Consider the following 12,568-nt stretch of genomic DNA (forward strand, 5'->3'; position numbering starts at 1 on the left):
AAAAAAACAAACAAATTTTTAATTATAAACAAAATCTACATAACTAGAGATAACAGTAAAACATCCTTTCAATACATTGGATGGACAAATTTTAATATTAACTATATTCAGAATTGATTTAATGCAAAAAATTTCAAGCATTTTTTTAATAATATTTAAAAAAAATTTCTTAACTTACTAATGCATTAGCAAAATCATTATTTTTCAGCCGTTCTTCTATTTCTTGAAAGTTATCCATTGATTGCATTGGAAAGACTACATCATCGGGAAGCTCTGTCTTATCTGCACTCTTGTTGTAATGTTGCAACAATATTTGCAGTATGTTGGTCTGAATGCGTGGAGTCTCCTGAATTTCCTTTTGAGTTTGCTTCATCTCCTCCATTGACGTTAAAATTCGTAATATTAGGGAGTCAGTAGTTGCCGATTTTGCTGCTATATTTGAAAAAAAAAGCATAATAGTTATGAATTCGTAAATTTTGTCTTACATATAGATACACTGCTAAATGGAAAAACAAAACAAAAATTTAAATGCTAACATTGAACAATTTTCTGACGCTTCTGGGTCAGTATATTCTTTTGGTGCCCCGCCGGTGTAGTTTGGTTTGATAGTAGTGGTGATGTTTGGTCTGCATAAACTATTCTTTGCAATACATCACCAAAAGCTGTTCATAAACAATAATATTATATAATCAAAACTATGCATCTCAACATTAAAGTTGTATGCCATAACAATTACTTTTTTAGGCATTAGTAAAAATAAAATGTAATCGAAACCGTAAAATAAACATACACTTAACATGTTCACTTTGCTGCGATAAAACTGATTCCTCTGATTCAGTTTGTTTATATGCATTTTCTGAAACTGTGTCTCCTACTTCAGTTCGTTCATTTGCATTCTCTGAACGTGTGTCCATTGCAATGCATCCTAAAGAATATATTAACTTTCACTAACAATATAACTAATTAGCTAATGCATATAACGGCTGTTATCAAATTGTAAACAATAATTTCATAAATGGTAACACGCTTAAAGAGGTAGTCTAGAAAATTTTAAATTTCAGTGAAGTAAAACTATTTAAGTGTTAGATTAATGTAATGTAATTTAACACAGAAATAATTATTTCTTTTAGTGTCATCAGATCGATAATAATCATTTCAAAGTTTGGTTATAAATATCTTTTGGATGACCTTGAATTAAAAAGTAGTCGTTAAAAAAGCCATTATCTTGTTTTCAATAGCATATTACATCTTTTTTGCATATTCAATAATATGTGTGTGTGTGTATATATATATATATATATATATATATATATATATATATATATATATATATATATATATATATATACATATATATATATATATATATATATACATATATATATATACATATATATACATATATATATATATATATATATATATATATATATATATATATACATATATATATATATATATATATACACACATATATATATATATATATATAGTATAATTAAATTATAAATGTCTGGATTAGCCATTCAAAACTACAAATTATGCCAAGGTAAAATGTTACATCAATATATTAATTAATATTCTGTAACTTCAACAATGCAGAATTTATGTACACTCTTGTTATGAGAAATTTAATTAACAAAACTGACCTTGTGAGGTTTGGTGTGGCTGCACGGATAATTCAGCAGCAGATATTGTCTTACTAAATTCAGTGGGGGGTGCTGGAGGTAAAAATTCAGTTTGCCGGTCAGATAATTTATGACATTTCTTCTGTTTTTTGATGTCATTTTTGAACTTGTATCACTATCACTGTTAGTATCATCTGCCGGTGCAATAATTTTTCTAAAAAGTACAAAGTGTTTGTGAAAAAATGAGACGGTACAGAAACTTGATACAAAGCTAGTTTAGTGATCAAATCAATTCTGCTATAGTTTTACTAATTCGGTTAACAAACCTTTTGCCTTGTCAGTTATTTTATAATAGCTCTAATATATAATTTATACGACACTTGAAACATGCCGACTGTCTCGATACCATGCGAATTGCAATATATAATTACAATTACCTTTACCACTGGCCTATGGTAGTAACACGTTTGTAGGTATTATACTATACAGCACATAAGAAATAAACTTTGAAAAAGTAAATCAATTTAGTTTAGACTCTGAATTTATCATTGTTTGCTCTGTAATATATTACTTCAATTAGTTAAATTGCTAATTTTATGTGAAATACATCACAAGATTTCTTTTATATAATATGAATGCAGAAATGTACCTTTTACGTCTTTTACCATCTTCTCGATCTGTCTGCAAATCAGACGAATATTCAGCTACTTTGCATTTTTCCACCGCTCTCTGATACGTAACTAAAATTATTGTAAAGTATACCATGCATGCGCTTCATTTCTATAAAATTTTATATTTATATTATTATATAATTAATTTAACTGCAATTTATAAATAAGTACAAAAAATTTGTATCACTTCGAAAAATTATTCTGTATTACACATTTCATTAATAAACTATATATACAATATTACTACATTCAGTTATGTAAATCTGCTTTTCCAAGTGTTCTAATTTTGTACTTATTCCAATTCTTATTGGGATTAGCACTGGTCTGCACTAACTTCGAAACCTTATGTTTTGCCTCAGTGTAGGGCCAGAAACACTCATCTTCTTCTGCAGAAGTAAACCATTCTACTGGAATGATGTCTACTGTTCCGTAAGTTATGAATTCAACAACTGCAAACATTTCCTACTAAAAAAGTTTAGTCCAATTCACACAGCTGTACCAATTATGTTGTTGCAAAGTTTATTAATTAATAAAAATTGTCTTAATATTAAAAACTATTAATTGCTGTGCAACAATGGTACTGCAATATTGCCATCTTCAAATGGCAATAAAATATGTTTTTGGTTCAAATCCTTTATAGATATATAACTTAGTTTCTTTGATAATCTTCTCACTTTATAAATTCCTAAACTTGATGACGACAAAGGATATGTAAAAAAGGGGACAGCTTCCAAAAAGTTTTCATATACAATTACTGTATCATAATTTGATGACTTCAATATATTTCGCACAAGAACAATGTCTTCATGAATTTTAAAACAATTATTTCCAGGTGAAATCGTAATAAACAAACTAGCTCCTTTATATTGGCCATACTGTTCGTAAGTATTTCGTGGAAGATTTTCAGGCAATGGACCTAAGTAGTGCTGATGTAAATGTTTACAAATTTCCTTGTTTTCTTCAATTTTACAACATCTTTCTTTTTCAGCACATCGACGAAGTATTTGGCTAATAGGATTTTGTGGGCGTCTAACCAGTTTTTTCAATTGGCCTAAATAATTTTCAAAAGGAAATTCTGCCACATTATCCAAACAGCTATACTTCCTGTATGTACAAGTTAATGCGACCCATATATAATTTCAAAGTTTTTTACAAAAGCTATTAGCAGGTTTTCAACATAATCACAAAACTTATTACACAACTTTGGATTAAGTAAAAATGTCATAGACACGCTTAACAGTAAGAAATTACGATAAACATTATCAGAAACCAACTTAAATAAAATAGTAGGTCCAGTATATAATAAAAATTGGCGCAACTCTGTTGCCTTACATTGTTGGTACTCATACAGTGATCTTGGACGTCTCGCAAACTCTTTAGGAAAATATTTTTTAAGTGATATAAGTTTTTCAGATATTTTATTAACTGTGTTAGCAGACAATCTATTTTTTAAATCGCCCTTGATCCATAAAGATATGATCCGCCTAACTATTCCCAAGCATACAAGGTGCATGTAATCAAGAGGACATTGTGTAACAAGTCCTACTGGCAATTCAGTTAACGGTGAAAGTGCGATATGGTGATCTTCATCTTTTTGCATGATAAAGTCCGCATTAGTACGTAGTGTTGAATTTGTATCGGGAAACATCATTCTATATTTCAAATGGACCCCTTCTTGTATACAACGTTCACAGCCATTGTAACCGCAATGTCCTTTAATACATTTAATAAAAGCTCTAGCTGGGGCGTCACAAATTATTGCATTTATAAATATGTCATATTGTTTTCCACGGTATTCTAAACCTTCCGACAGAGACTTCATTTCTAAAATAAAATCATTTAAATATTCCTCTACTGATGTTGGCTTTGTCTTGCCTGTATAAAGTCCAATAATAAAAATTTGTTTTTTAGGTAATTCATTTACATATCCGAGTATTGGCCAAAGTAGCGTATTTGAACTATGAAAGAGTGGAATGCCGTCAACATTTATATTTAAAGATAGTGCAGAAATGTCTGATAATGTCGATTCATTTAATTGCGATAATGCACTCAATAAGGCAGTTTTTACTCCAACATAATAGTATGATCCACCAGCTCTGGCGATGATATTAGAAACCTTCTTAGGTGTATATATAACCCCTAACTGGTTGTCAGGAGGTTTTTCCGTATTTTGTTGACAAAAAGTAAAAATTAAAATGCAAGACCGGAAATTTTTTTTATTACTTGATAGACTGCCTGCCCCAACCAAACCCTTAGTCGATGTTGCAACACTCCCTTGCGAGTCAGGCTAAAAGATAGTCGATGTAGCAGCACTCCGTTGCGAGTCAGGCTATTTGTCAGTTGATGTAGCAGCACTCCGTTGCGAGTCAGGCTATAAGATAGTCGATGTAACAACACTCCGTGCATGATTTACAGTAAAAAAAATAAAAACATTTTATTAAAAAAAAATAAAAACATTTTATTAAAAAAAATAAAAACTGTTTATATTATTAAAAACATTCAAAATGTTTTTAAAAACATTCTGGTCAATTAAATTTGCATTTTTGTGGTTTTTTTTAAAATCGATTAATTTGTAATTAAATTAATGGTTTTTACTTTCTGACAACATGGAAATGTTGGACGAAAGTAAAAAGTAATTAAAAGTGACATAAGAATCATTTTTTTCTTTTCGTACTCCCAAATACAACAATCTATAGAACTATATATATATGTATATTAGGGTTGTCCACTATGCAAAAAATTTTCAAAACCACCCAAATTGAATTTTTTCCCATTCTAGTGTTTGTGTATAATCTAAAAAATTTTGTTATCAAATTTTAATAACTATTCTAGAGCCCCCTCAGAGCCCCTAAAGACAAGCCCTAATTTCCTGTTTAAAACAGTATCATTTTTAGTTAAAACACAGAGAAATAATTATTGTGAATCTCATTTTTCAAGTATTTAGAAATTAAATCACAGAAATCAAGCCAAACAAAAGCAGCTTGCATAATATATGTTAAATTATCCAGTTTAACCAAGCTAGTTCTGCATTTTTGGTTAACAGTTATAGTCAAAGTATCAGACGGGAACCCCAAAACGAAAATTAAGACTGTCTTTCTGAATGTTATTAATGTTGTTTCATTGTCCAAGAGTTTTTTTGCCAAAATCAGGATATTGCTGCCTGTGATTTTCAGCGCCCTGCAGCAACTATTCTCTTTGTTCTGGATCACTGGTTATGATGGTGGCAAATTCTGAAATCAGCTTAACTCCTCTTTCTGCGGTATCATTTACAACTTTTACCGCACGAACAAATTTTTCAGCTTCTTTGTATCCTGGTTGCTCTGTCCACTGTTCAATTGGTTTAGCAAGCCAATCTGTATTGATGCCAAGAATGCTGAAAAATGAGTGAGATTCATGTCCCAGAAGATTTGACAAATCTGTTTGACGAGTGATTTGACAAAAAACTGGCTTACCAAGACGAAAATTTTCGGGTACTAGAATTTCCAAAAGTTTGGCTGCCATATCTTTTTTCACAGTGAAACTAACATGTTTGCTGAAGAAAGCAAATGGAACTACCTCTTCTGTCAAATACCATCGGTGATTGGTTATTTTAGAAAGAATGACATCAGCAACTTCCTTGTCTATTTCTTGGTAGTCCATCATGTCGTGGATGAATTGCAGATCATTCATAGGTGCATCAGCACCAATGCTAGCTTTTGTCCAAGCTGGTGTGTGGAAAAGAGAAAGATATCTGTTCATTCTAAAAAGTTTAGTCGTCATCCTCTGATCATAAGACAATTGTTTAGAAAACATGAACATTTTGTTCGCATAAATGTTCCATGCCATCCACCGAGCTTGGTGGATAGCTCCTGGTTTAAGAAAGTGTACACCCCGCGGTGGAGTTTGCCCAAAGATAATTTGTGTGTTCTCAGCACATTCACGATAGTCATCTCTTGGAAATGTTGTAGCATCTTCCTTAGCAAGTAGATGTGTCAAATGCTGTATGGTCTGTTCTTTGAGGTTTTGCAACCAGGTGCCTCCAACCGCTTTCGATTAAAAACTTGGATTGGCAAATGTTTATCCAATGCTGGTCAAGCAGTTTTAAATTCAGCAAAGAACTTATTCTCTGGACCAAAAATGTTTCTAAATAATTTCTTCCAAACTGCTCCGACGAAAATTTCAAAAATGTGATGTCGACAGGCAAGATAGAGAAGTTTTCGACCTAAGTTTTCTTCAATCAATTTAGCAGCACCATTGTGGATGCCACTATTACTGGCAGTGGTATCAAATAACAATGCCACAACATTGTTGCTTAGATCCCAAGCTTCTAGGAGATCCAATGTTGCATTTGTTTGAGTCTCTCCTTTCGAATCAACGAGAATGGGAACACCAAGCAATTTTCCCTCACTGTATTCTGGAGCACCCAACACAACCACAGCTAACTGTTCATGTTCCACGACTAGTATGTCTTTTAGCAATTTTCCGCCCCAGTGAAGGGCACCAAACTGGGGTGGGTTGAGCCTTACATTATCTATAACACTCTCAGCAATCCTTTGTCGATTTAACATTCTACTTCGACGAGATGTCGATCTGGAGATATCAAAATCGTCCAAGTTTCCACCAGCAGCTTTAATTACAGCAGACACAATCATAGTTATTTTATTATCAGACAATTTCAGCCTGTCTGCTGCAGAAGTGATTTCCTCGCATTGCATAATTCTTTTGGGGAGGTGAAGAGTAACAAATTCTGATATCTATTCATTGGAGGTTCATAATTCAAGTCCCACCCTAAACCGATATCTACTTCAGCAACAGCAATATCTTCATTAATATTCTGTTCTGCGTCATTAACTTCCATGTCCTCATCATCCTGATCATCCTGTCTACCTTCTTTTTCTCCTCTTTCTTTTTCTTCATCTCTAAGTATGATTTTCCGATTATATCTGACTTCTTTCATTTTTGCTTTAATCTCAAAGATTTTGTCATGCCCGTCCATGGTCGCCTTTCTGTCTTTTTTTTTATCTAAATAGAATGCAACATCATCATCTTTCTTTTGGGCAGTCAGTAGCCTGGATTTCATGATTTCCTGTATGGCATCAGGTGATCCAATATCAAAAAGACTATCCAACTTGGCCTAGAAGTTAACACGTTTTCCGCCAGCATCACTTTTGCGATTCTTGTTCTTCAACAAGCGGTTCCACTCATTCCAGAGACACATAAGATCTAACACCGAATTTTGTCTTGTCTTTGTCTTGATGCGTGCCATGTTCCAGAAAGTTACAACAGCGTCGATTACTATATAGCCAATTTCTTGATTTGTTATATGATTTCAGACATTTTCTTTATCGCGTCGTAAAAAAAGAAAAAGTTTCAAAACCTGTCTGCAATCGGGTAGTTTGGAACCAGTTATTGATGGTGATGGGTGTCCAATTAACCAAAACTTAGTAGAGGCACGAGTAACAGGCCTTGTTGTTGATGATGATGATGACGGTGAAGGCTGGTCGGTTGTGTCTGACAAACAACTGGAACTGGTTGGCAAAGACTTGAGTTCAGTTTCTACAACTTTACCACTTCTTGTCAACATTTCAGTTTTAATTTTTTTAACTAAAACAGGAACAGCAAAATAATTATAACAGTCAATATTACATATTAAATTGTGTCAGTATCATAATATTAATTTGCTAGTTTATGAAATTTGTAATCAATGCAAAAATGTGCTACTGTTTTAACTAGTGATCAACCGAAACCAAAATTTGAGCCGAAACCGAAAGTACCAAAATTTCGGTTCAGTGAAGCCGTAGCCGAAACCGAAATTTCGGCCGAAATTTGAAAAAGAATGTTTAAAATCCCTGAACCTTTTATGATCACCGAATTAAAGCAAAAAAAACTATTTTACATATATCTAAGCAATCACCATGAAACATAGTTTGATAAAAACTATAATTTCAATAATTAAAGGTAATAATTGAAGTATTTTCTCTGCGGAATACATTTTTTTTTCATGTTTTTTGGCAAAAGTCTGTTTCTTTTATTTGAAAGAATGTCTCCAGCAGTTAAAAACAACCTTTTTACTTCGGTAGATGTTGGTCGAGGTCGTAGGAATCTCTTTGCTACTTTTGCCAAACCAAACTTTGCTTTGAAACTTCAGACCTTCTTCGGAGTTTGAATCAATTTTTGAGATTTTGTCAACCCAACCAGGCATTGCAAATTGCAACATTTCAGCCCTCTGTTGTTTTGTTCTGGTGTCAAATAAGGGTATTGTTCTTTTTTTAATTGTAATACTTGATCTGAAGTTGGTATATTTTCAGGACTGCCGGTAGTTGTGAGTATTGCTTTTTCAGTTAGGAGATTTTTTAGAGTAAATGACTTCTTAAATGTGATAAAAGTCCGCTAAGTGATTGAAGTTTTAGATTGTGCAATCCACGAGATACTTTCAAATTGCAGATATTGTAAGTTCCGTGTTTGAAATCACTACCTGTCACGGTAAAATGATTCCATAAACCAGTTTTTTATCGATTATTTTCCATTGTAAAATTTAGCACTGAGAAACTTTTGATGAAACTATTGGTTTGGGTTGCTTTACTTAAATGTTAACTCATTTTAAGAATGATTTTGAGAATAGTAATTTAAAACTATTATGTAACGTGATTTCAATTAAAACTTCTACAATTGTCATAATTAAAAATTGATTTACTAACAAACGATTACAATTAGGAAACCGTCATGATCCCACTCTAAATTAAAATTAAAAAAATCTTATAAAAGTTTCGGCTCATTTCGGTTGCGCTTTGAACTGAAATTTTGGCTGAAACAGGAAAAGTGAAAAAATTATTGAAGCAGAAATTTTGGTTTCGGCCGAAGCCGAAAGTTTCCGTTCACTAGTTTTAACCCATTCGTGCCTAGCGTCCCCAAAAATGGGACGCTCTATAAATCATAAAATGTAACAAAAAACTCAGGCACGAATGGGTTAAACAGGAAATTGGGGCTTATCTTTAGGGGCTTTGAGGGGGCTCTAGAATAATCATTAAAAATTAGTAAAACTTTTTTTTACACTGTACACAAATACTAGAATGGGAAAAAATTCAATTTTGGGTGGTTTTGAAAATTGTGAAAAAAGTGAAAACTCATCATTCAATCAAAATTGCAAAATGTATATTATCAAAAGTAAGAAAACCTGGTAAAAAAATTTCTACATTAGAGGGTATGTGAAAGCAAATTATTTAAAAGTTTAAAAGAAAATAAAAGATGCTTAAATTTTAAAACATTTTAAACATTTTAAAATTTTAAACATTTTAAAAACACAGAAGAAACTTGTTTAGGTATCTACTTCAAGTAGTATAGAATGTGATAAGAATGTGATAAAAGAAAATAGATGAATTAATTTTTTCACTTACATAAGACAACAAAAATTAAGCCAAGCTTAAGGAGAAATATTATGTGTAGATATTTAACCCTACTTTTTAGCACCAGACTAAGGGCAGAATGCAAGAAGTGAACTTGAGTCAAGTTCGACTTGAACTTTACTTTGTGACCAATAGCAGCAGAGTATTTTTTGAGAGGAAAACCCATACTCTGCCGCTATTGGTTACAATGTAAAGTTTAAGTCAAACTTGACTCAAGTTCGCTTCTTGCATTCCACCCTAAGTATTTAACAGACTAATTAAGCATCTTAAACTTAGTTACACCAACCTTTTTAAAATACATGAATTAAATAGCTGTCCTTCTAATTTTTGAAAAATTGGAAATACAAATTATGAACTATGTAGCAAAACAGATGAAACAGATGAACTGGCAGATGAATCACAGCACCCTTTTATTCATTAGCAGTACAATAGATTAACTCAACTTAACATAACAGGCTTGCACACGTTGTAAATATGTTGAAGAATTTTACAACTTCTTTAATATAATTGGCAAGTAACCAACTAACAAAGTGTACCATAGTACTCTTTGACAACATTGCAAATATGAAACTAAATGATAGCTAACTTGAAAAATAATAATCTAAATTGTTCTATCTAGATTCTTCAGCTTTGTGTAACTGAACTTAACAGCAAAGTTTATACATAACTTATAGCTAAGGCTAGAAAACAGTATTTTATTTTCACATTTCTTCAACTTCTATTAACAGGGTACATAAAATTCATCAACAGCTAACTTTTTCTTTATGCTCAGTTATATAGGATGTAGTAATTTAACATTAACATTAACAACTTTAACAGAAGAGTTAAATGAAAATTTCATCACAAGTTTTTTGGTTTGAAATATAATAAAAAATCTGAATATTTCTACCAAATTTAATTTGGTGTTCAAACTTTAAATGATTTAATGCAATTCTTAAATTTTATATTCAATTTGAAATTTCTTAAAGTCACGACTAAAGTCATTACTAAAGAAATTGTAAAATGTTATCTATAAAAAAGTTTAAAAAAAGAATCTTTATAATTTTTTGTCTCAGCCTAATTTCTAATAAATAGATAAAGGAAAGAATTTATTTTAAATTATAAGAAACTTTATTATAAACAAATTTTTTTAGACTGGTAAAAAATACCTTTAGTACAAAAAAAAAAAAAGAAAAAAAAACATTAAAAGAAAATTTAAAAAATGTGAAAATTTTTTTAATAAAATTAACCATATCAGTTTTTTGTAATTTTATTTTTACTTCAATTGGTTGATTGTTATCTTTTTAGAACATCAAAAATATGTTCTAAAGTAAAAGAAAGTTCTTAAAAATAGCTAAAATTAACATAGCTAATAATACTAGAAAAAATAGAAAAATTATTATCACTGTTTTGATTACTATTATTTCTATTTGCTTAAATTATTTAAGCAAATAGAAATAATAGTAATCAAAACTTATTTAATAAATAATTTAATTTAATAAACTTTTAATAAAAGCATTATTTAAGGAATAACAGTAACAATAAATAATAGAACAATATGTATGGATAATTTATGAAAAATAAATAATAAACTAAATTTAAAAAATTTAAATAACTGATAACCGTTTTCATTTTTTTTTATTCTTTCTACTTTGAAATGTGCAAAATGTACAAAAAGCAAATTGGATATTTTTCGTCATAAATACAAATAAATATTTACATTTAAGTTCATTAATTCAAAAGTTAAAGGCAAAGTTATGAAAAAAAATGAAAATTACGTTTTTTACAATGTTATTTCGTTAGATAGTGAATGTTTCTGTACCAAAACAAAAACAAAGACCGTAAATGTGTCAAAACAAACAATTCTTCATGCTTAAAATGAGGAATAAATTATGAGGTATATATTTACGAAACTTGCGGACCTAGGGACATCACTTGACTTATGGAAACATGTATAAATCCTTTTGCGCGTTTATTAAAATCAAAACAAATGTCAAAATGCATACTGAATAACAAAAGTGAATTTGAATAATTGCATAAAAAATCAAATAATAACTTCATAAAAGGTATGATTTTTCTATCAACTTCGGTACAATATAGTACTTACACTTTTACAAAACTTCACAATTCAAAACAACCGCGTTTTATAATATTTTTTGAAAAATAAAGATTTAAATGAAGTAAGCGGTTGTTTCAGGCGAGCTTTACGGCTTCTTGTTATTTTAAGAAAATATTCACGTAAGGGGTGTAACTAAAATCTTTATAACATTTATAACATTAGAGATAATTTTGTCCTGTAAAAAGAATAAAAACACCAATAAAATGTTTTATCTGATGAAATTTCACAAAAATATTAAAAAACTTCTTTAATTTTAGAATAATCGCGTCAAATGACGAACTTTGCTAAATTTTAGTAATTTGATGTTACTTTTTATCAAAAAAAACCCAGAAAGAATATATTTTCGATATTTATTATTAAATGTACACATTGTTGGACTATTTTAAAAACAAAAATAATCTTACTTGAGCGTTTAAAGTTAACTAAAACTAATTTATTTTAAGCCAGTAAAGAAAATTTAATTTTCGCAAAATTACAAAAATGTTGTTAAAGGGGGATAAACTGTTAAATGACTAGTTTTTGAAAATTGATTCTATTAAATAAAACCAGATTTAAATTAAGGAATATTTAGTCTAAAAATTAAAAGCTTAAGCTTTTAAAAAGCTTTTTATTATGTGCACCAGTTCTAATAATATTTCGTGAGAATGTTAATAAATAAAGACTCGCCAACTTTAATTTTTTTTTGCGTGTTTAAATATGCAAATAAAATTTGAAATTGTTTTTATTCTCATAAAAAACTGTTCTATAATCAGTTGGTCCATTGATAAGTTCTTTAAGTAGTATTTCTTT

The 12,568-nt window shown here is 30.2% G+C and overlaps 2 protein-coding genes across 5 annotated transcripts in view; one reads left to right on the forward strand and one right to left on the reverse strand.

The window, feature by feature from the left end:
* The window catches only part of LOC136086709 (uncharacterized), a 13,150-nt gene extending 1,546 nt beyond the window's left edge, over positions 1–11,604 (reverse strand). Inside the window, exons 1-6 of one of the 3 annotated variants that reach the window (XM_065809010.1) lie at positions 11,439–11,604; positions 2,278–2,368; positions 1,650–1,842; positions 791–925; positions 537–662; positions 179–432 (exon numbers count right to left, since the gene is read on the reverse strand). In XM_065809010.1, the coding sequence (XP_065665082.1) occupies positions 179–432; positions 537–662; positions 791–914 (504 nt within the window). In that variant the 5' untranslated portion in view covers positions 915–925; positions 1,650–1,842; positions 2,278–2,368; positions 11,439–11,604. Of the gene's footprint in view, positions 1–178; positions 433–536; positions 663–790; positions 926–1,649; positions 1,843–2,277; positions 9,428–11,438 lie in introns of those variants that run through there. The other 2 variants (XM_065809011.1, XM_065809012.1) reach the window with 2 other exon arrangements.
* Positions 11,567–12,568, forward strand: part of casp8 (caspase-8) — a 47,582-nt gene continuing 46,580 nt past the window's right edge. Inside the window, exon 1 of one of the 2 annotated variants that reach the window (XM_065809007.1) lies at positions 11,567–11,726. The gene's annotated coding sequence lies outside the window, so the exon portion shown is untranslated. Of the gene's footprint in view, positions 11,727–11,824; positions 11,899–12,568 lie in introns of those variants that run through there. The other variant, XM_065809009.1, reaches the window with a different exon arrangement.

Source organism: Hydra vulgaris, chromosome 11, assembly GCF_038396675.1.
Source record: "Hydra vulgaris chromosome 11, alternate assembly HydraT2T_AEP".
NCBI lineage: Eukaryota > Metazoa > Cnidaria > Hydrozoa > Anthoathecata > Hydridae > Hydra > Hydra vulgaris.